We start from the raw sequence: 24,560 nt of genomic DNA, 5'->3' as shown, positions 1-24,560 counted from the left end.
GCCGAGCATTAGACATTCGTTCTTGTTACAGTGATGAACTGTGTAGTAACATCATAGTTGTGTATCATTTCAGAACTTTGCAGAGTTTAACTAACCTCTCCATAGTACAACTACAAAACTTGCTTTAAAATGTAATATAAATATTGTAGGTAAATGTTTTTCTTTTTCCACACAGGAGTGATTTTGTTTTTGCCACATCTGATAGATGTTATTGGATGTAAATGCGATTATTATAAACGGACAACACAATCACGATAATGTAAGAATTGTATCAAGTTTTCTAGTAGTAGTAATAATAATAATAATAACAATAATAATAATAATAATAATAATAATAATAATAATAATAATAATAATTAGTGTATCAATCTTTGCATCTGTAACAGTTGTGCAGCATGATTATTCGTTTTATATTTTCTGTGATGTTACCTCTACTAATGTAGGACTATCTTGTTTTTACCTAATCTCTGTTAATTAATTTATTTAATGTCTTGTAAACGGAAAATGTACTATATATCTTGTTATTTATTGTGTCTTTTGGTAGTTTTACTATTCTTTGAAAACTTAAGAGTGTTAAAATTAAAATCATACTAGAAATCAATTAAATTCATACTATAAATCTTATTTGTGTGTGTATGTGTGTGTGTCTGTGTGTGTATTTTTTGCGTTTGTATTTTGTGTTTGTATCTAATGACGAACCTATAATCTGTAATAGATTGTACAGGGAATGAATAAATACAATACAATACAATACTATAGTCCCGTCGCTCTAATTTCCGGCAGCCAATCGCGTTGCAGGTCGGCTACATTTAAACGTGTGCGTCTTGTGATTCGCTGATTCATTTCTTAAGGCTCGATAAATACTTAATATAATCGCCCGCCATTTTAGCTCTTTAGTTGGCGTTTGCAGAAAGCACACGAGGACGTTATTTGCCGCTCAATTATTTGCTGAATTACAGTGCGTTTGATTTATTATCATAGGAGTTACGACATGATAATGTTTAACAGTGTTGCAAATAGATTCCTCGTATGGTAGCTCGGCAACGTAAGAACAAAAATGGCGAATGATACTACCTACATAGACTTTATAGAGCCTTCACTTTCTAAGACGTAAGCAAAGAGGCGGAGTCACGCCGGCAATAACAGTGTCGGGACTATAATATTGTTATTAATCTACTGCTATATCAATAATATTTTGTAAAACGTTTCTACATTGTCGCAGTATATAGGCGGAACACTATATATGGACCTATCATATTATATATGTGGTAAATTAAATGTAGAATAATTATTAATTAACAATAATAACTGTATATCGAAGTTTTTCATAGTATTTTATTTATAACTTCATGTTACTGTTTTCGTACGTTCCATTAGATTGTTCCATTAGTCGTTTGTCATAAACACAGAAAATAAAGCCTTATTTTTACCGTGTGAGCAAAACATATGTGTATCTTATCTGTCGCCTTCCATACAAGATAAGACATGTCGGTGAGATGACCTTGTACTGTGCTTCTATTTATTACGAGCGTATCACGACAGATCGTATCTCACTCGAGCGTGCGACACTCGACCGAGTTCAAGCGAGCGATTTAACTCCAATGCAGCACTCTGGTATGCAGTGATTAGTTTGCTGTAATATCGCAAACATGCGGTCCTCACTTCGACGGCGTGTGCTGAAAACGTACAGGATGATAAATTTCTTAGTTAAAACGCAACGGGCATTTAGAACAGAATTCAATGTATGCAATGTTCCAACCAGGCCAACAATTTTGTCAAAGTGAGGAAGCTGGAGACAACTGGCTCGCTTCTCAGCATGAGTGGAAAATCTAGAGCTGCAATGCCTCAAGCTTGTGTGGACGATGTTCGAGAAAGGTTAGTGAACTCACCGAAGAAATCGCTGCGCCGATTAAACCAGGAGATAGGCTACTCATATGGCACATGTCAGAGAGCAGCAAAACCTACACTACATGCACTCTATATGCTCGTAAGCAGTGCTATTATGATAATTTTCCTCCTGACCATATGACCACAGTATAAGAAGAATCAGTAGGGACAACTCTTGTCGGCACCTTTGATGTTGTTGGTACTAAATTCAAGCTCAGTAAGGTCTAGTTCTCAATGAATCCAACTATGTCGCTAGTATCAAACCACTATCAAAATATTAGTTAAATATTTATTTATTTATTTTATTGGTCAGTAATACGAATAATGTTGTATGTATATTATCTATCATTAATATTATGTCGCTAGGAAGTCAAAATACTTATATCCATTGTTGACGTTCATGTTCGCACTTCACCGCAACGGACGCCATGATGTATTATGTTGTACTTGGATCAATTTCACCAACATAAGCCTCAAACAGTGACTTCAACGTTAGCGTCAATTAGTGAATATTTTCAAGATGATCGCATACGTAAGTAATTATTATTATGGTTATATTGCCATTCCTTTGCCTACTTTCTTTAAAATTGTTAAAAGATGAGTAATGAATGTTTTCAGTTAATATTAAATTATGCCAGCCTGTCGTAGATGCAGATCCATCTGGTGGAGGTTCCAGATAATACACCCGGTTTCGTGACATGCGCACTCAGAATTTGTTCCCACGAAAAGGCTTAGGTGTCTTTACTGTATGTTCTCTATACTGTGATATGACCCATTCCATATTTTTCTCTCTTGAAATATATTCTCTCCACCACTCCGACCATCACTTAAGGGGATTTTATGGTGAAATAATGGTTAAAAATTATGTAAATTCACTTAAAAATTTATTGTGACTGTCTATTTAGACTGAGCTCAAAAAGCTAATTTCCACCACTGTGGAATAATGGTTAGCACATACGATTGTGAAACCAGCGGACCTGGGTTCAAATCCTGGTTGGGACATGTTACCTGGTTGAGCTTGTTTCTAGGATTTTCCCTCAACCCATTAAGAGTAAATGCTGAACCCCAGACTCATCTTGCTAGCATTATCACCTTCATCTTACTCAGATGCTAGATAACCATAGCAGTTGATAAAGCGTCGTAAAATGAGCAACTAAGAAAAATGCTAATTAATTTATATTCCCATGACTATTTTCAACCTCTTGAGCCAATATGAACTACAAATTTTGAAAACTGTGGTGCAAGGGGTCTTTTTAGTAATGTCAACATAAAATACAATTTCAAAACTATTAGCCCTAATGTCACCAAATTTTGTACACATCATAGTACTGTAGGCATTTTTATGTAGTTTAAAATTAAAAAATTTTGGACGAAAATTGTAGAAGTTTTAAAACTCACATAAGTGTCCCTTTAATGGATGTTTTCATGTTAAAGTAAAGAAATTGTTTCGCTTTACCTTTTAATTGTAAAACAAAGTTGATTTAAAGAAGAACACGTGAAGCTGTCACAGTAGATGCACACTTGTCATGATCAGGCCTGTGGCATTGCAGTGTGTTTACAGTGAAAGGAAGCCAATTCACTACAGGAAATACACAGAGTACGCAAGTGTATGTGTGTACGGAGAGACATATATATGACGCAGTGCATGAGGTTAGGTCAATAGAGGGAACCCAAGAGGTGGAACTTAAACTAAGACGATTCAATCCGACATCGGGATGGGAATCCGGTCTGGCTTAGTGGATAGAGCGTCAGCACATAGAGCTGAAAACCTGGGTTCAAATCCCAGTGCCGGAGAGAAATTTCTCTGTCCACTCATCTTTCATCATATGATGACGCAGAATTTCTGCACGGAAATATCATATGTTCTTCGGTACATCATAATAATATTGAGACTCGATCACGCATCCCACAGACGGCAGAGCGCGCGTGGAAGGATGGGGCAACACGACAAATGAAGTTGCACGCGCATCTGCTTCCTAGGGCATGTGCTGTGGTGTAGAGAGGAGAGGAGTAATGCGCCTGCGACTGAGGGAAAAAATCCAGAGAATTCGAGAGGTGCCATCTTCCGCACATCAGTAGAAATTTCCAGCACCGTACTCTCTGGAAACTATGGTTTGGTTATAAAAGAAGAGAGGCAAGTGAGCAGCAGTTGTTGTTGTTGTAGTCGTTGGACAGCAAGCCAGCTTCGAGACCGGAGTTCGACTTGAGTGTGTCCGCAGCTGTGAGAGCGTCCGAAGTCCTCCTGAGTTCGAGTGCAGTGGACCGCAGTTGGGGGGACTTGAGTTCGAAGTTCAGTGGACTGTCTCTGAAGGTCTGGGGTTGGAGATACTGTGAACTCGAGTGACTGAGCTAGAAGAACTAGCCAAGGCAAACGAACTGTGAACTGGGAACTGACAATTCTGATTTGTAAATAGTGCTTTGTGAACATTAGTTAAGATTAACAGTTCATTGTTGTTCTCAATAATCCAAGTAAATTGTCATTGTCGTCGGTGGAGTACAATAACGAATACTGTGTTATTGTGTGGAGTGGAAATCCCATTGTTGACGGGAGTATTTAAACTAAATTATAAAGTGACTATTGTTGAAACAATAAAATTACATTATTGTTTTGTATAAAAAGATACAATATATAGTACTAAGTTTCTTTGAACCATTCTTTTGTATATGGTTCTGGAGTCCAGCACTATAGAGGTGGATCATTTATGTTTATGAACACTTAAGAAGATATATTAAGAACACCAAAGATGATCTATGATCAACTAGTACAAATGTCCGTCTAAAAATATAGATTTCCATGAACAAAACTTAGGCACCCATACCATGACTCCATATGGTCAACATTTTCTCTTTTCCATACGTTCCATTAAAAACTTAAGTCCTCATACACCGTATGCCGTCATGAGAATGCTGCTCATAAGGTATACAGGCTTTGCATTTTGTGCATAGAAGTCTCTGCATGTGACTACAGTAGTCCGCACTCCCCTCCTCTAATAGTCACTGTCAAGATTCTGACAGGAAAGAAATCTTTTCATGATGCTTGGACGAGGTGCGAGTCGTGGGAAATATGTTCCAGCAGTTATAGGTCGAATGAGCCAAAGTAACGTGTTATTATGAAGCAACAGAACTTAAGGGCTGAGCCTTTGTTTTGCATTGTTAGCTGCAACTTCTTCGGAGTTTTACAGTACATTACTGCTTTCCACGTCATTTTCTATGTGTGGCTCGAATACCTCTCCCAGGACATGAGTAACACAAAAAGGCGGCTTGACTCATTAAACCGCAAAAGAATAAATGTGCCAACAGGAAGTTTACTGCACTTAGACCTCAAAATATGACTTTATACATTTACTTGAGGCTACCTGATCATCTCATCACAGGCATAAAAGACGAAGCTTAGCTTTCCTTTCCTATATGTTATCTATCAGCTTGGTTGCACTCTATTACAAGGAAGGCACTGTAACTTCATGTGCCTGATGCTGCAGTCCAGTGGACTTGTGCTGTTTTGCCGATTACTGTACGCACCCAGAATGCTGCTCACACACTCCACAACGTCTTTGTAGCTGCCCCTGCCTGCTCGCTTCTCTGCCACCACCATGCTGCCCACCACAGGATGGGATTGGGCCAGTAGCACGTCTAGCACCTCCAGACACGACGAGATCCTCTGCTGTAGCGTGCCACCTGCAACATCAGTCAGAGCTGTGCAGTGCATCTGACAGACTACAAAGTGCAGGCAACACAACCTACTGTAACGTAAAACTGTGAGATATAATTTAACATAACCGTAACGAAACGCCCAAATCAAACAATCTCAACTAACCCAACTCATTCAAAGCCAATGCAACAATAGAATTTCTTGGCTATTTCTCAGACATATTGAAATGTCATGCAAATAACCTATGTAGTTGAAAGCATCATTAATTAAATACACCACTACCACTATTACTACTACTACTACTGCTACTACTACTGCTACTACTACTCCTATTACTACTACCAGCACCACCAACACTACTACTATTACTACCACTACTACTACTGCTACTATTACTACTACTGCTACTACTACTACTACTACTACTACTACTACCACCACTTACTACAGCTGCTACTACTACTACTACTATTACTACCACCACCACTACTACTACTACTGCTACTAATATTACTACTACTACTACTATTATACTGCTACTACTACTACCACTACTACTACTACTATACTACCACTACCACTACTACCACTATACTACTACTACCACTACTACTGCTACTACTACCACTACTACTATTATACTACTACTGCTGCTACTGCTACCACTACTACTACTACCACCACTACTACTACTACTACTACCATTAATACTACTATTACCACTACTACTACTATACTACTACCACTGCTACGGTACTACAGCTACTACTACTACTACTACCACCACTAATACTATACTACTATTACTACTGATACCACTACTACTACTGCTACTACTACTACCACTACTACCACTACTGCTACTACTACTACCACCACTAATACTATACTACTACTATTACTACTGCTACTACTACTACCACTACTGCTACTACTACTACCACCACTAATACTATACTACTATTACTACTGATACCACTACCACTACTGCTACTACTACTACCACTACTACCACTACTGCTACTACCACCACTAATACTATACTACTACTATTACTACTGATACCACTACTACTACTACTGCTACTACTACTACTGCTACTACTACTACTACTACTACCACTACTACTATACTACTGCTACTACTACTACTACTACTATACTACTACCACTGCTGCTAATACTACTACTACTGCTACTACTACTACTACTGCTACTACTACCACTACTGCTACTGCTACTACCACTACTACTATACCACTACTGCTACTACTACTACCACTACTGCTACTACTACTGCTACCACTACTGCTACTACTACTACTACCACTACTGCTACTACTACTACCACTACTACTATACCACTACTGCTACTACTACTACCACTGCTGCTACTATTGCTACTACTACTATTACTACTACTACTACTACACTACTATTACTACCATTAGCTGGCTGGGCGGAAGAGAAGGCCTACTGACCTTAGCTGTAGGTATTACTATTATTACTACCACTACTATTGCTGCTACTATCACTACTGCTGCTGCCACAACTGCTACTGCTGCTAATACTACTGCTACTATTACTGATATACTACTACTACTGCTACTGCCCAGTATTCGCCATGGCAGGCTGGTCTACGCTACACCCACAATATGAGATGATGATGGGGATTTGTTGGGCAAGCAGTATTATGTAATGTGAGGTACCTATAACTAGCTCCTTGTGGTCCTCGTGCATCTCTGCCACCAGCCCCACATCTCCCACAGCGCCCCACTGCACAGCCAGCCCTGGCAGGCCGTCCCTGACCCTTGCTTCACACACCCGCTCCATCACTGAGTTGCTCATGCCGTAGTTGGCCTGTCCAGCGTTGCCACGCCCACACGAGACGCTCGAGAACACCACGAATTTCTGCAGCAGCGGACACATCTGGCGAGAAAACTTATCCAGCAGGCGAGTGGCAAGCGCCTTGGGGCCCACAGAGGCAGTGAAGCTGGCCTCAGTCTGATTCGAAAGCAAGCTGTCCTGCAACACCTGTGAGAGCCGCACTCCAATATAAAAGTCGTAAAAGTTTAAGTATTTTACCACCATTGCCGCTGCAGCCACCATCACCTCCATCAGCATGACTAATACTACCAATGAAGCGACAAACCAAGCAAACAGACACGCAGAAAAACCAACAATGTAGAAAATAAGTGAAGAACTTATCAAACAAACTAATAAATAATTGCAACTGACTAAGACACAAACATAAAAATGAAGAAATTTGTAAAAAAAAAGCTATATAGCTCTAATATTTTACCAGATAATATTAGACATTTAAGCTTAAGGTATATGTACACCTTTACATACAAAAAATTTTGTTTTGTATAATTTTGCTCTGTAAAATGTTTATACAATTGAGAATGATACCAGAAAGAGAATGAAATGAACAGATCCCGTGAAATTATGTCTAAATTGTTTTTAAAAATTATTTTGTTTATAATTTTGACATGCAACTTGAAACATGATAGCTCATGCAGTTTTTAAGATAGAGCCACAGTTTTTTCACAGTTTTATAGCTAAAACTATTCTTTAGTGCCTAACATAGAGCTATTTTTAATTTTTATTTACATTAATTAAATATTACCATATATGTAACTTAGGCCGGTATTCATAGTCGAGATAAGTCATACTTATATATAAGTCGAACTTAAATCTCGTCTCAATTGCAGATTTCGGTCCAAATAAGTCGTACTTATTATAAGTCGTTCTTATTTTATAAGCTTTACTTTACAAAGTCTGACTTCATGAAGTTGAACTTATTGCAATTCATAGTGACTCAAGTGCGACTTATGTTATGAAATAAGTTAGACTTTATCAAGTCAAGGGAACCCCTGACTTATGTCAGTTTTAGCCTAAAAATGGATAACGAGTTTGAAGAAATGATTGAAGAAGTCAATGAATTGCAAGAAATTCGTGCTCCAAAGCGTTATTTGAGAAACGTCATGAACCCCTTTGAATTTTATAATGACATTGAATTCAAGAGGAGGTTTCGTTTTCACAAAAGGACGGTTTTGGATTTAATTCTTCCGAAAATAGAGAGAACTCTTGCAAAACCTAACCAGCGAGGTTTGCCAGTTCCTCCAGTTTTACAACTTCTCATTTGCTTGAGATTTTATGCCACCGGAAGCTTTCAGATAAGTTTCATTTTATTAAAATTAATATAGCCATAACTGCAACATGTGAGGTATTCAATATATGGGTGGGGTTAGATTCCATTAATGTGCATGAAATTTGATTATTAGTAAGGTTAAATTTCCTGATCCAGTCAATTTAAATTAAAATATTAAGCATTAATAAAATTAATACAAAACAAAGCCTTCTTGCTCTTATAATGAAACTAAAATAAATTGCCAAATGTAAGGAGTTGACACTACTTTTTATATTACTTATAGATCGTCATTGGTGATCTCTGTTCACTTTCACAATCGACAGTCTCAAGGGTAGTGAACAGGGTATCAAGGATTCTAGCATTACACATACGCCATCACATAAGAATGCCATTAACGCAGCAAGAGAAAGCAACGAATCGTTTACGTTTTGAAGAACTGGGAAGGGGTGGTAATCCCAACAACCCTGTTATACCTAGTGTGGACGGTGCTATTGACTGCACGCATGTCCGTCTTTGCCACACAAAATTTGGAGACCACGCGGAATCATTTCGAAACCGGAAAAACTATTTCTCCTTGAATGTACAGGTAAAAATAATATTATTAGACTATATAACTCAACACTTTTTTAAGACAGCATACTCATTTCCAGTACATTCTTAACTAAGAAATCGCAGTCTTAATTTATTTTATATCGCTATTGTATGTTGCTGTTTAGGCTGTTGCCGGACCTGAAGGTCAATTCTTGGACATTGTATCCAGCTGGGCTGGAAGTGAGCACGACAGTCGAATATTCCAGAACTCTCGGCTCTATGTCCGTTACGTTCAAGGAGAGTTTACCGGTTGTTTACTAGGGGACGCAGGGTACTCTTGCCAGAGAATTCTGCTTACTCCCTTGTTAAATCCTGTCACTCCAGCTGACCACAGGTATTTAATATATGGACATGGGCTATGTAATGGGAAGTACAGGAGAGACCTGCTATTCTCATTGACTATCTATGTTTATATCCAACTTTCTTGTTGAACACCTACTGTATGTTTATGTCTAACTTATATATTAATTGAAATTTATAGGTACAACAGAGCCCACAAAAGGACGAGATGTGTAGTGGAGAGAATGTTTGGAGTATGGAAGAAGAGATTTCCTTGTCTTTCGGTTGGTCTAAGAAACAAACTCGAGAATGCTCCAAATATAATTGTTGCCTGTGCAGTGCTTCACAATTTGAGTTTGGAGATAAACGACAACTTACCAGAAGATGACCCAGATATGATTCTCCCATACGAACCTGTGCCTATTGCACCACCTGTACAGCAACCGGAAGGTTTGGCTTTCAGGAGGGAACTGATTAACAGAGTGTTCAGGAGGCATGATGATGAAATGTAAATACATTTCACAATTAGTTTTCATATTGAGGCAATTCCATTCGTAACGGAATCACCCATTGTATTTTACTGAAGTAAAATATTTATTCATTTATGTACTTTATGAAAACATTTGAAATTGAGACGTTCTGTAACTTATACAGTACAATAAATATTGTGAAGTTTGAAACAATAACTGATTAAATTGCCTGATTACTACAATCTCAGAAATTCCAATTTAAAGGAGTTTATAAATAACAAAATTGTTCAATAATTGCCTACGTAATTCCAGAGGCGTGGCGTACATGTGACCAGTGTTACCATCGCTAAACAAAATAGGTTTATTGAAGTTTTTACTACTTCTAATAATTCATTAACATTATTTGAATATAATACAAAAGGACACTACTTTCGCTGGCCGTTGTTCAGTAGACTGTGTGCGACATTGCGACATCAATGCCGAACATTGTTAACGGCAAGGGACAGTGCAACAAGCAACTCGATGGAGGGCATTGACCCCTGCAGACAGTGCTGCTAGCTCGGCAACAAACATTTCGAAGTGCGCAGAAACCAAGTGCTTCTGCCGGTCATATTGGAGTGGGGATAAAGTCATTTGGCTTGAATCTGTGGTAGAGTGCAGATCGGCTCTTGGGAAGTACGGTTTACTCTAGATAATGTAATGTATCATTGTATTCATACTACGTTAGCGTATTTCAGGTCAATCTTAAAGTGTAAGGTGTCCTACCTCTCTGTCCCGCCTTTCGTTATCAGTTACGGGGCGTCACAATATGTCATGCACTAAACTGAAATGGAAATGCTATGATATAGTCTCTTGTCGCCCTTTAAAAGCAAGCAGAGTAGAGTAAATGTAACGCATACTGGGGTCCTGTTACCACTCAGCTTGACGGTAAATGCGCAAGCACACCACAGACCAGGGAATCTAATTAATGCAACACATATTATTCAGTGACTCTGTTAGCATTCTGTTTTACATTACATTGTCAGATTTCGGTGAGTTGGTGTCAATGTATTACCATTATAAAAAAAATATCAGCGTCGGGATCTTCTTCCAGTAGGCCTAACTGTGAGTGTAATTGTGCAGTCAAGAATCTTTTAAAACACTTTCGGTTCACGCTCTTTCGTGAAAAAAAAGTAATAATTGTAAATAAAGACAAGCCCACACCTGTTACGAATAATTTAAAATTAAAAGCATCTTGTGGATATGATCGACATTTCAATGTGGTACACATACTACCCTTGCCTATATGGATGTAGAAGATTGTGTGCATCGACAAACTGGAATTTCTAGTGTTTTTAATTCTGAGAGGTATACAAACTTCGCAGAAATGTTTATGAAAAAAACTTTTCAGATCTTTATGCAAAACTATGGACCTACCAGCGGGATACTCAAGGGCAGAATAGACTATTTGGACTATCCCTAATGTTAATAGAAAAACCTCTTCTCTTGAACACGAAAGAAGGGACGGTAATACCCATGCAATACCCACACCACGCCACTGGTTGTTACGAATTGTAATTGTGTACTTTGACATAAAACAATTAATAGGTTATAGAAGTAACGTTAAATAATAAACAAGGAATGTTAAATTAAAAAGTGATTTTGCTGTTGTGAATAATAATAATAATAATAATAATAATAATAATAATAATAATAATAATAATAATAATACAGTAATAATAATAATAAAGATAAAGGATCTAGTTAATTGTGACCGGATGACTTCATATAAATATGATTGGACAGTTTTATTTATTAATAAACAATAACTATCTTCAATTTTAAAGATACATATTTACGTTATGATTTTTTAAATGATAGCACGTATTATTATTATTATTATTATTATTATTACTACTACTATTATTACTAATGAAATCGCTTGCACATTATGCCTAGCTATGTCAACCTTTGAGCTTTAGCTAGCTCAATATCTATCAGCTGTTCTTTCTTCTTGGCCACACGCAACATTATTTCTGCAGTTTCCAGTTCTAATTTTGTCTTCTTTATTTCTAACTGCAATAATGCAGCGCTTTGATCCTTGAAAACTACATTTCTGTGCTTTCTTGTTTGAACCCTTGGTGCTGCTGCTTCTATTGATGCTGTTGGAGTTGCCATCTCTGCTGTTTCAGTTTCAGCTTCAACCGAGTTGGCTGGACCAGCAGTGGAAGGAGATACGTCCTCGGAAGGCTTTGTTGCGAGTTGTACTTCCTCTGCGAACATAACTGTAATGTAAACAGGTTTTTTTCAGTTGGTTATTTAAAGATGCTGTATCAAATACTGGGTTATTTAACGTCGATGGGATTGGTGATAGCGAGATGGTATTTTGCAAGATGAGCCGAGGATTTTCCATAGATTTTTTACATTTGCCTCACAGTTGGGGAAAACCTTGGAAAAACCCAATCACGTAGTCAGTCCAAGAGGGATTCGAACCCACGTAGCAGCGCAACTCCGGATCAGAAGGCAAGCTGACTGAGCTATGCCAGTGGCCTAGTTATCTGTTACTGGTTCAATTCAAGTAAATATAATTGAATAATTTTTTTATTATAAATAATAACTAGTTTCCATTCTAAAGATACATATTTACGCTACGACATTTTTTTTAATTATAGCCCAACCGCTTTTTGCTGCCTAACACTATCTTCCATCTTTTCATCAAAGATGAATAGGCTAAGAAGCAAATTAAATGTTAAATAGATATTCACTGCTTACCTTCTAGTTCACTCTCCAGCATATCGGAGTCAATAGCTCCCGGAATGTGGACCATTATATGCGGTGATACTTGGGCCACAGTTGGATCAATGTCCTCCACAATTACTGGTGGGCCACCCCCTGTAGCCATTGCTGCCTGACGTTCTTTCGTCAAAACATTACGCTGATGGCATTTTATATTCGCCCATAGTTTCCTCAGTTGTTCTTCATTTCTCTAGAATCATTATAACGAAATTAAAATAAAATTCCCAACTCCGCATAAAATAACTTCATAATTTATTTATTTATAATAATATACTTTATTCAAAGAAAATATTGTAGGAAGGTGTACTTACATGTTCGACAATATTTATGGACGAATTAAATTCCTCAGTAATCTTCACCCAACATTCGTATTTTTGTCTTGAAGATACTGAATCTGTCTTCTTATTCTCTAAGATCGTGGAATATTTAAGAATAATTTCTTTTAATACTTCTTTTTCTAGAGAAGTAAAATGTTTACTTTTTCTCTTCCCTTCCATTTCAACTTTATCCTACAGACGCTATGTATAATGTACAAATTTGGAGACAAAAGAAAAACGAAATTGGAGACAAAAGAAAAACGAAATTCGAGACAAAAGAAGAACGACCGTCTGATTTACATTGTTGTGACAATGGCCTTGCAATTTCTCATACCAATAAGTTCGACTTATTTATATACACATAAGTTACACTTATTGAATGAAACTTAACAAAGTACGACTTATTAGCCGACTATGAATACCGTAATCATATAAGTTAAGATTTTCCAATAAGTATAACTTAACAAAGTCAAACTTATTGAACAAATAAGTCACTGACTATGAATACCGGCCTTACAATAATATTTTATGTTGCATCATCATCATATCCCTCACGTATTAGACCCTACAGGATCTGTTACGGTCTCATGCCAGCGCTTTCGTGGTCTTCCCAATTTCCTCTTTCCTCTTGGTACATAAGTAAGAATCTGTTTAGGCCATCTAGTGCGATCCATCCTTTCGACATGTTTTTTCCACTGAAGTCGATATTGTTGAACAATATGTTGTTTATGTTGCATAAATCATATAAAAATCCATAGATAATTATTAATTATATTAATGTTATTTTACTCATTGTCAGGCACTGGGGGACATTTCAAGCTTCAAAATGACACCAATATCTTCTTGGTATCACCATATTTGACTGAGATATCATGTTTGAAAGAATTAAATATTCTAAAATTACTATTTACAGGAAATGAGCCACAAACTTTCAGAGCCTAGAAGACTGCATCATCATATGTCACCCCTTAAGCAGCTTCATGTCGGTCCAGTTTCAGCTTCTTTCTGCCTCTCAAATACCTCCGCCTTGTTTTAACTTCAGGTGTTAAATGTATTTTTGGCATTTTTGTCCCTATTTCCATTGATGCAACAAATCCTGCGATGGTGTTTGTCCCAGGGTTTATGTCCATCCTCCTCAGAATTGTAATTTCTACTTTTGGACTCTTATTAAAATGACGTACAACATCATTGACACACAAATTTACAGTTTTATGACTAACAGTAAAAGATTATAAATTACTTCATTATATAAAAAAGTTTTTTCAATCTAATGATCATGCCTAGATATCTATGCATCTATTTCGGGGCTAGAAAGAAGTTTATTTTACAAGCAATGCTGGACAAGGGGATTGACTGCTACAAAGATCACTCCAAAAGCAGCATTTTGGAAAATGGGACTTATCTGAAAAACCATACGGCATAAATCGAAAATTCTTATATCAAATTAAAGGGGAGAAAATTCTCGATTAAAATAGTTATATTTTGAAAATTCTAATTTTTCATCATTTTTTGCGTTTTGTGGGTGTACATATACCTTAACATAGAATTGGAATATATCAGTCCCCTAACTGCTCATTGTGCAACTCAAACCAAGAAATGGATTCGGAACACCTCAAAATCTGTGCTTCATTGGCTGGTCATGATAATATCTTTGAAAAAAATTGGAATGCAAGAGGTCAAATGACTTTATTGTCAAACGCCTGGCATTAGAAAACAACAACAAACAACAACATATACCTTAAGATAAACTAAAATTCAACCTATGCAGAACACATCATAAACTCCAATCACAACACATCAATATAGACACTGACATGAAAATACTACTCATCCAGCCAAAAAACCAGAAAGTTGACATTATAGAACAATATGAAATTTACAAACATACACAGCACATCCTGAACACTTAACTGAACTTCAAAACACACACCCTTTTCGACACAATCATGAACACACCCCACAACAGGACACCAGGAGATAGCGCGGGGTCTCACTAGACTTCGGGCAATGAGGGACACCACCTCTAAAGTAGTCAACAGGTATTTTTATAATATTAACACAGTAAAGAAGTTATTGTTAATCAGTGATTATACAAGTGTTAAAAAAGTGTACCGAACAATGAACAAATTTAAATGTAAGACAATATAATATAATTTTCTTAGAAATGTTTGGATTTATCACTTGTGTAATATTTTGATATAATAATATTAATCACAAGATCTGTGCATTTTCATTTCAGGGCTTGTAATTGTTTTACTGCATATTATATTTGTATTGTAAGTGTGAGAGATTAGTATTGGACAAGCCGATTGTATCTTTGTATACTATCAGTGGCGGTTCCTCGGGGGAGGGAAGGGAGGAACGTCCTCCTCACATTTTTCATCTTTTGAAAGTAAATATCAAATAAAATATGTGCCTTGAAATTCAAGGAAGATTCGATCATTTTTAAGTTCACAGCTCGGTTGATCGAGTTTTAAATGATGCACGCTCATGTGCTGTAGAAAACTGTGAGAAAGATGCGAGATTGTTTGTGTGGAGGAAAGGCACTCAATTCCTCCTTTACTGCAGTTAACACACATAGACAACAGCGCACTAGCGGCCAGAGAAAGAAGCAGAGTTTTAAAGCGAGTAAATGAACGGAGAGGGAGGCGATCCTCCTCTGAATCAGCGCATGGGCGGGAAATAGAAACCGACTGGTCGTGCAGCAAGCTCGCTACCGCTGCCATCTAACGATCTTGCATTCAACCAGACTATAACACAACTAGGAGGAGGCACAATAAAACAGTTTTAACGCAAAGCTATGAAAGACACCATATAAACTTTTTTTAAAAATTATAAATAAAAAATTTTATTCATTGCACTTTATATAGGCTACTATTCATGATTTGAAACTTTCAAGGATATTTGAAAGTTAAAGTCGTGTTTATATAAAACAAAAAGGAAGTAGTTCTACGTTAGTATCGCAGATCTTTCTGGCCGCTGAAATTCACTTCCGTTCATTGTGTACTAGACAGGGCAAGTTGCCAAGGTGCGTGCAGTGTTCTCGCTTTCCTCAGATTATTTCCCATTCCCATTTCCGTGGTTCCGATTACGTGTTAGTAGCTATAGTCTCTTCCAACACGTGTGATGCTGTAGTGTGCTCGAAAAATGCTGCGAGGTGAATTTCCTTGTAATTGTTAATTTGTGCAATTATTCAACAATGAATGGAAGTGAAAACATTATATTTTATGGAAAATTTAGGAAACTCAGTTTACAAGAACAGATTATTGCTATACAGAAGGGAAGGCCAACCCTAACATTATCTGGTCTTACATGTATGAATGTAGGCTAATTTGTAGCATGTTTCATTCAAGAAGGTGTCATTTCGTCCTGTTTACCTTCTTTCCTCCTCTTAAGAAATATGCAGGAGCCACCACTGTATACTATGGTGATGAAAACCATTCCACTCTATTCTATTCAAGGACGTAAAACAAACAAACATACTATCAATGAACAAGCAGCTAAGGGAATAAACAACCCGTGGGCAAGAAGACTGCTAATCGAGAAAGAAAGCAAAGAAACAAACGAACAAAGAATAAAAAACAAAACAACAATCAATAAAAAACAATCAAGAGCAAGGAAACAATGAACCAGCTAACAAAGCAAACAAACTACTGTAGACTTAAGATTTGAACACTCATGCAGGAAGAAAATTAATCTAGTATTTCGAAAACAAAAGTGAAATGATTTTTAAAGCCATTAATTACATGTATCGGTAATGGTATTGTTTATGATATGAAAACTAACCACAGCGAGGTTGAAGATGGCGTCCACTGGTCCGAGTTTATTCGCTTCTGACAGAAGAGTTGTTACGCCCTCCTCGGACGTGATGTCGGCCAAGGAGATGTTTACAGTAACGCCGTAACTATGCCAGATGCGCACCCGGTAGCTCTGATAGCCAGTCCGCAAGCCACTGCGAGATGTCAGCACCAGCTTGCGGGCTCCTCGCAGCACCAGCCAGTCCGCCAGCTCCAGGCCAAAGCCCCCTAAACCACCTGCAATAAGGAAGGGCCTTGACTGCTACTAATACACAAGACTGCGTGACACTTGAAAACTCATTATTGCACTGCTGTTATGCATTTATTTAAGACTAGCCATACCTGTGCCCTTCATTGTACTGTTACAAATCAATATCATTGACTTTAACCTATTATACTTTGCAAATACAGCTTTGCTAATACAGTACAATCTGAATAATTAGCTTATTGTAAATTTTAAGTTGTTTGCTCCTGGATTATTTTCAAAACTGTATTTAATGGGATCTAACTTATCTTGCATACCAATTTTCATAGAAATCTGTTCAGCAATTATCGAATGAAAATGTAACAAACATACAGACAGACAAAAATTATATAATATACTATCAATTATAATAATAATAATAATAATAATAATAATAATAATAATAATAATAATAATAATAATAATAATTAGAGATTTATATAAGGGCATAAAGGAATTCAAGAATGGATATCAGGCAAGGGTAAACGTGATCAAGGATGAGAATGGTGACTTGCTTGCAGACGCTCATTCAATCCTGAACAGATGGAAAAACTATTTTGGACAACTACTAAATATACTGTACATAGGCCAAATAGAAATGATCGGGACGCAATTCAAATACAAACTGCTGAGCCATTTATACCCGAACCCACACTTTCTGAAGTCGAAATTGCGATAGAAAATCTGAAAAATTATAAGTCTCCAGGTATCGATCAAATTCCAGCAGAATTAATACAAGACAATGGAAGTGCATTATCTAACAAAATTTATAAGCTTCTACTTGCTATTTGGGAAAAGGAAATTGTACCAGAACAATGGAAGTAGTTCATTATCGTACCTATCTTTAAGAAGGGGGACAAGACTAACTGTAGTAACTTTCGAGGAATATCACTTTTGTTGACGTCGTACAAAATGTTGTCCAATATCCTTTTGAGAAGATTAACTCCATATGTAGATGAAATTATTGGGGATCATCAGTGTGGTTTTAGGCGTAATAGATCGACTATTGATCAGATTTTTTGTATTCGACAGATATTGGAGAAAAAATGGGAGTATAAGTGTACAGTACATCAAATATTCATAGATTTCAAAAAGGCATATGACTCGGTTAAGAGAGAAGTTTTATACGATATTCTTATTGAATTTGGTATTCCCAAGAAACTAGTTGGATTAATTAAAATGTGTCTCAGTGAAACGTACAGCAGAGTTCGTATAGGTCAGTTTCTGTCAGATGCTTATGAATATTATACGAAATGGAAATATAAAAATTGGAGATTTATCTTTTGAAGAAGTGGAGAAGTTCAAATATCTGGGAGCAACAGTAACAAATATAAATGATACTCGGGAGGAAATTAAACACAGAATAAATATGGGAAATGCCTGTTATTATTCTGTTGAGAAACTTTTATCATCCAGTCTGCTGTTGAAAAATCTGAAAGTTAGAATTTATAAAACAGTTATATTACCGGTTGTTCTGTATGGTTGTGAAACTTGGACTCTCACTTTGAACGAGGAACAGAGGCTAAGGGTGTTCGAGAATAAGGTTCTTAGGAAAATATTTGGGGCTAAGAGAGATGAAGTTACAGGAGAATGGAGAAAGTTACACAACACAGAACTGCACGCATTGTATTTTTCACCTGACATAATTAGGAACATTAAATCCAGACGTTTGAGATGGGCAGGACATGTAGCACGTATGGGTGAATCCAAAAATGCATATAGAGTGTTAGTTGGGAGGCCGGAGGGAAAAAGACCTTTAGGGAGGCCGAGACGTAGATGGGGAGATAATATTAAAATGGATTTAAGGGAGGTGGGATATGATGATAGAGAATGGATTAATTTTTCTCAGGATAGGGACCAATGGCAGGCTTATGTGAGGGCAGCAATGAACCTCGGGTTCCTTAAAAGCCAGTAAGTAAGTAAGTAAGTAATAATAATAATAATAATAATAATAATAATAGTAATAATAATAATAATAATAAATAACACTACGAATTATTTGGTAAGCTCAGTCGCCACGGACCCATATAGGCCTAAGTTGGCGCCAACCATATGCAAGATTACAAAAGCACGTCATACCATAAATGCTGTCAAGTACGAACATTTAAACAACTCAATATTGGATACCTGCAATTACATAGGTGCACTCTGGTTTGCAGATGAATCTCGGCTGAGCCTCCATAGGAAAACTGCTTGGAATAACAGCCTTCTCCTCTTCTTCAGGTCGGATCTTCACCAACACCTTGCCTATGTGTTTGCCGCTTGCCATGAACCTGGAACACAGTAACATGGGCTGAACCAATCAAATATCCACAAAATTAAACACTAAAACCCACCTACCTTCGATATGCATGATGAATTATATGTAATACAGAGTTGTCTTTGTTTCTAAAATAGATAATTAATTCTTCATTCTTGTATTCACTCTTTTAACACTTACACAATCACTGATGAACTGTTAAGAGAATTAGATTCAATAAATAACAAGGTCACTTTGTTAACATTTTAAATTATAGTGTTATGTTAACTGATTGACAACTTTCAATGTTATTTCCATCATCTTCTGAATTCTAGTGAGTTCCAGCACTATTTTCTGGTTTTCTGTTATAGTGGAGTGTATTCACGATTGTATTCAAAGGATGTGTGTTCTGAAATTCGATTGAGGGTTGAGAATGTGTTGTGGGTGTTTTTATGTGTTTATAAATTTCGTATTATTGTGTGGGTCTTCGAGCCGCCACATACCGGAGTGACATCATGCAGAATTTCATGGTAAGACGTCATTGAGCAGAGATAAGTTGAAGTGAGAGGAAAAGCCTTCCAGTATGGGATGTGTTAAAGAAGCAAAGCGAAGTGAAAGACCCTTCACTCAGCAAGAAACTTGTGCTGCTGTTATTGAGTCACTGATTCAATCACTAATGAAATTAACAAGAATCAATCAATCTTCTTAATTATCCAGCTATTTGCTGACAACATAAAGTCCACTATAGTCCACTGTAGTCTATTCAGTTGTTGAGAAATGAGGGGTATTTTGATTGGTGTTCATTATAGATGCCTGTTGCTAGTAGCCAGAGGTGGGGTGTAGTCAATATATACTGCAGGGCTGTGTCTTCTGCAACTGGTACTGATGATTTTAATTTACTTCTTTTGTGGTTTATGGATGGACAGTATAGAAGAATGTGTTCCAGATCTTCATCATGATTATTGCACCACAGACAAGTAGGATTATCAGAAATGTGTGACAATGTGACCTGTTCTGGCTCTTATTAAAAATGTTTGAACATGTCTGGGCAAGTTTTTGTACATTTCCACGTCATTTGGTTTCTTTTGTACAGACTGTAAAATTTTTCCTTTGTCAGAAGAGAGCCAATTGTTGATCCACAGGTTTGTAAAATGAGACTTTACTGAAGCAAAAGCACTGGATAGAGATATCACTTGAAGAGATCTTGGTTGCAAATATGTTGCCTGTTTTGCAATAGTACCCTCTCGTGGGTACTCACCTTGTCGTGGTGAGGGGGCTTAAACTTGTTGTTTAAGCTAACAAGTAACAAAGAGGTACCCACATAAGCTGCATTAACACCAACGCAGTCCCACTATATTTTTCACTGCTTATGATTCCTGGAGTCCCTCAGTGTAAAATTCTCCGGAGGTAAAATAGTCCCTCAATCGGATCTCCGGGTAGGAACTGCACTGAGAGATGTCAAGAATCGTACTAAAGTACTTATTTGGAACACCAGAAGTCACACCGTCCAGTCAATCAGAGCGACCACATGGAGAAAGACCTTAAAAAGAAAGCTTTTGGCCAAGTGACTGAATTAACAGACACCAGACTGCATGTGCCTGAGAGACAGAAGCAAGTTCTCTTCATAACCAATGCGCCACTTGCTGCAGTTCAGAAAGCGGAACATGTTCTTCTGGGCTCAGGAGAATCCCCACTTTTATCAAGAAGTTGAGCACAACCCTGCTCATTGGTAAAACTCACATTGATGTCCTCGATGCTTAACAGGAATTAAAATATACAGCAGCCAGATATATATAGCATATGCGTCTTTGAAAATGACACTGCATTGGCCCATAATGCCAATGAATTAGTATTATTTTTAGTATCATACATTTATTAGAATAATTTTAATTATAAATGGTTTTTTAGAACAGTTCTTTTAACATTTCCTAACTACAGGTACCTTCTTGAATTCTTTCTTCAGTTCTTTGCTTCACTATTTCTTCTTTTCATTCTTCATTGTTCCTTTTTTTCTCCATTTCTTGATTTCTGTATTTCTTCTTTTCTTTTTTCATTTATTCATTCATTTTCGAGTTCTTCATTTCTCTCTTTCTTCTTTTCTTTTTCCATTTTTCCATTTTTTCTCGAGTTTTTGATTTCTCTATTTCTTCTTTAGTCTCTTCATTTTTCCATTGTTTTTCGAGTTCTTGATTTCTCTATTTCTTCTTTTCTCTTTCCATTTTTCCATTCTTTTCCGAATTCCTGATTTCTCTATTTCTTTTTTTTTCTTTTCATTTTTCCATTCTTTCTCGAGTTCTTGATTTCTCTGTTTCTTCTTTTCTCTTTTCATTTTTCCATTCATTTTCGAGTTCTTGATTTCTCTATTTCTTCTCTCTCTTTTCATTTTTCCATTCTTTTTCGAGTTCTTGATTTCTCTATTTTTTTTTTCTTTTCATTTTTCCATTCTTTCTCGAGTTCTTGATTTCTGTATTTCTTCTTTTCTCTCTTCATTTTTCCAATCATTTTCGAGTTCTTGATTTCTCTATTTCTTCTCTCTCTTTTCATTTTTCATTCTTTTTCGAGTTCTTGATCTCTCTATTTCTTCTTTTCTTTTTTTATTTTTCCAATCATTTTCGAGTTCTTGATTTCTCTATTTCTTCTTTTCTCTTTTCTTTTTTCCAATCATTTTCGAGTTCTTGACTTCTCTATTTCTTCTCTCTCTTTTCATTTTTCGTTCTTTATTGAGTTCTTGATTTCTCTATTCCTTCTTTTCTTTTTGGATGTTTTCTTTCTGTCTCCATTTTTTGATTGCTCTATTTCTTTTTTTCTTTTTTTCATTTTCGCTTTCTTTCTACATTTTCTGACTTCTCTATTTCTTCTTTATTTTTCATTTTTCATTTTTCCTTCCTCTCTCGATATCTTAATTTCTATATTTATGAGGTAGTTTGAAAGACAAAGTAATTCACATGAATCCGCACAAGTTAATAGTGAGCATGAAATAGGAAGAATTTCAGTTGATGAACTTAGATGAGTGAGTGACAATACATTCTTGCAACATCAAGCTTGCACATGACAGTGGACGGATGACACCTTCAACATCTGCTGTAGGATAGGTTTCATAATCCATTTCTGCTTCCGACGTTGTAGGCAGCATTTTACCTGCTGATGCTGGACCTGTTGCCTGGGAGCCAAACCCCATGCTACAACGGACATGTTTATTAAAGACTCTGCACATTTCCGTTAATAATTCATAAATATATTCATAAATTTGGCATAACAACAGATGTGGTGGAACTTTACGTCCACTCCATAGATACAGAAAAAAAAAATAATTGGATCTTTTATATTCCATCAAATTATCTGACTCATACTTTGAATTGAAACACAAAGATTGAAATTTCGATTTTAGCACTACAAGTGTAAATTAGGTAGAAGCTCCACACACCTGAAGGCTTGCTCCACCTCTTTCGTAGGAAACACCGTCCTCATGAGTGGCTGCACGGCCCCTGACTTCAAACCCTCACACATCAAGTTGTACAAACTTTGTCTCACGTCTACGGGTGCAGTGAAGATATTGTCCAGCATGATCCCGTGGAAGCTAGTACCCTTCAGGAACACCTCCATGCCTGCCACACACACGAGAGCACTGTCTATTGCATATTTTAAATGACGAAAAAGCAAAATACAGAAAAAAAAAAATCAATCACAAAGACAGAACATGTTTTCTCATTTAATGTTTTATACGTTTCCAAACAATTTAGCTTCTACCATACTGGTACTGTGAAGAATATGACTGTTTACAATTTAGTATTTTTTTAGTATTTTAGTATTTATTTATTTAACCTGGTAGAGATAAGGCCGTCAGGCCTTCTCTGCCCCTCTACCAGGGGATTACAACTATAATATGAAAAATAAAATTACAATTAACATTAAATTTACAATTACAATTACAATAAAAATTAAAGTACGACAAGATTACCTGATTAATGAAAGCTAGACATTTTATCATAGAAGTTAAGAACAAAGAATATTTTTGTATTTACTGAATTACAAATGAAACTTACAATAACAAAAATCTATAGTAATGAAATTACCGGATATCGAAATATTTTGTGATAGATTAAGAGAACTATTTACAAGAAACCATGTCTGAACGAGTCTCAATTACTGACCAAGTGCCTAGTAAGTTTGCGTTTGAATTCAATTTTATTTCGACAGTCCCTGATGCTAGCAGGTAACGAATTCCAGAGTCTTGGCAGGGCTATTGTGAAAGAGGATGAGTATGAGGAGGTGCGATGGGATGGTATTGTTAGTATTGTTTCATGACGAGAGCGTGTGTTCAGATTGTGGTGGGAAGAAAGGTAAGTGAAGCGAGATGACAGGTATGAAGGAATAGAAGAGTTCAAGATTTCGAAGAGAAGGAGAAGTGAATGTAAATTTATTTTCTTATCTAGTTTAAGCCAACCTATTGTTTCCAAGGATGGGGTAATATGATCATATTTACGAACATTGCTTACAAAACGTACGCACAAATTATGAGCACTTTGAAGTTTCGTTTTCTTGTCGCTGGAAAGGTCAGCCAGTAAAATGTCAGCATAGTCAAAATAGGGAAATGCAAGCATCTGCACAAGGGACAATTTAATTCTTCAATTCATCATATCCGTATTTACAGCTCTTATTTTAAGGACCATAGTGTCCATTTACAAATAACACCATGTAGTGCGTACTCTGGAATTGGAATCACAGTGAGAGTCATACCCAGTGGGTTGTTCTGCGACAGATCGAACTTGCCGATCTCCAGAAATCGTCCATTGCTGGCGAGGCAGCGCACAGAGGCCAGCAGCTTCTCCTCGGCCAGCGAGTTGAGCACCAGGTCCACGCCCCGCCCTGCCGTCCGCTCCATCACCAGCTGCTCGAAGGACGTGTCGCGCGAGTTGCCGATGTCCTCATCTGTCAACTACATAATTCATTTAACCCAGGAGAGGTCGCTACATACAGTGCCACATGGATTATGAGATGAAATAGCGGGTTCAACTGACAACACGTGTTTTCTTAAAACTTGGACCTTTCTTTTGATGTATGAGAATGTATAGTTACTTTGAAAAGAATGGCCGTCCACACCTGCTAAAATACTTCTCAGCCTATTATGTTCAACTGCCTTTTGTACTGAAAAGTACATG

General features: G+C 36.9%; 2 protein-coding genes and 1 long non-coding RNA gene across 3 annotated transcripts in view; 1 reads left to right on the top strand and 2 right to left on the bottom strand.

The window, feature by feature from the left end:
* Nucleotides 1-24,560, bottom strand: part of LOC138711949 (fatty acid synthase-like) — a 147,644-nt gene that overhangs the window by 43,009 nt on the left and 80,075 nt on the right. Inside the window, exons 27-32 of the mRNA XM_069843256.1 lie at nucleotides 24,139-24,337; nucleotides 22,826-23,006; nucleotides 19,290-19,435; nucleotides 16,908-17,155; nucleotides 7,245-7,569; nucleotides 5,407-5,562 (exon numbers count right to left, since the gene is read on the bottom strand). Coding sequence (XP_069699357.1) covers nucleotides 5,407-5,562; nucleotides 7,245-7,569; nucleotides 16,908-17,155; nucleotides 19,290-19,435; nucleotides 22,826-23,006; nucleotides 24,139-24,337 — 1,255 coding nt within the window. The remainder of the gene's footprint in view (nucleotides 1-5,406; nucleotides 5,563-7,244; nucleotides 7,570-16,907; nucleotides 17,156-19,289; nucleotides 19,436-22,825; nucleotides 23,007-24,138; nucleotides 24,338-24,560) is intronic.
* On the top strand, nucleotides 8,737-9,872 carry LOC138711976 (uncharacterized). Its single transcript, XR_011335562.1, has 3 exons — nucleotides 8,737-9,275; nucleotides 9,406-9,614; nucleotides 9,762-9,872. It is a non-coding gene; the product is annotated as an uncharacterized lncRNA (long non-coding RNA).
* On the bottom strand, nucleotides 10,018-12,959 carry LOC138711968 (uncharacterized). The gene is made up of 2 exons (XM_069843290.1): nucleotides 12,781-12,959; nucleotides 10,018-12,293 (listed from the first exon to the last, which is right to left on the bottom strand). Exons 1-2 carry the CDS (start codon nucleotides 12,908-12,910, stop codon nucleotides 11,968-11,970), a joined length of 456 nt encoding a protein of 151 aa, XP_069699391.1. The 5' UTR covers nucleotides 12,911-12,959; the 3' UTR covers nucleotides 10,018-11,967.

Source organism: Periplaneta americana, chromosome 2 (genome assembly GCF_040183065.1).
Source record: "Periplaneta americana isolate PAMFEO1 chromosome 2, P.americana_PAMFEO1_priV1, whole genome shotgun sequence".
NCBI lineage: Eukaryota > Metazoa > Arthropoda > Insecta > Blattodea > Blattidae > Periplaneta > Periplaneta americana.
The sequence above is the reverse complement of the archived record's forward strand: the minus strand, read 5'-3'. Positions and strand labels throughout refer to the sequence as shown.

Bases quoted from the DNA above. Each gene is read 5' to 3' on its own strand.
- LOC138711968 (XM_069843290.1), bottom strand. From the start codon at position 12,910: ATGGCTACAGGGGGTGGCCCACCAGTAATTGTGGAGGACATTGATCCA. The intron at 12,294-12,780 runs GTAAGCAGTGAA...TTTACATTACAG, and splicing joins GCTGGAGAGTGAACTAGAAG to TTATGTTCGCAGAGGAAGTA.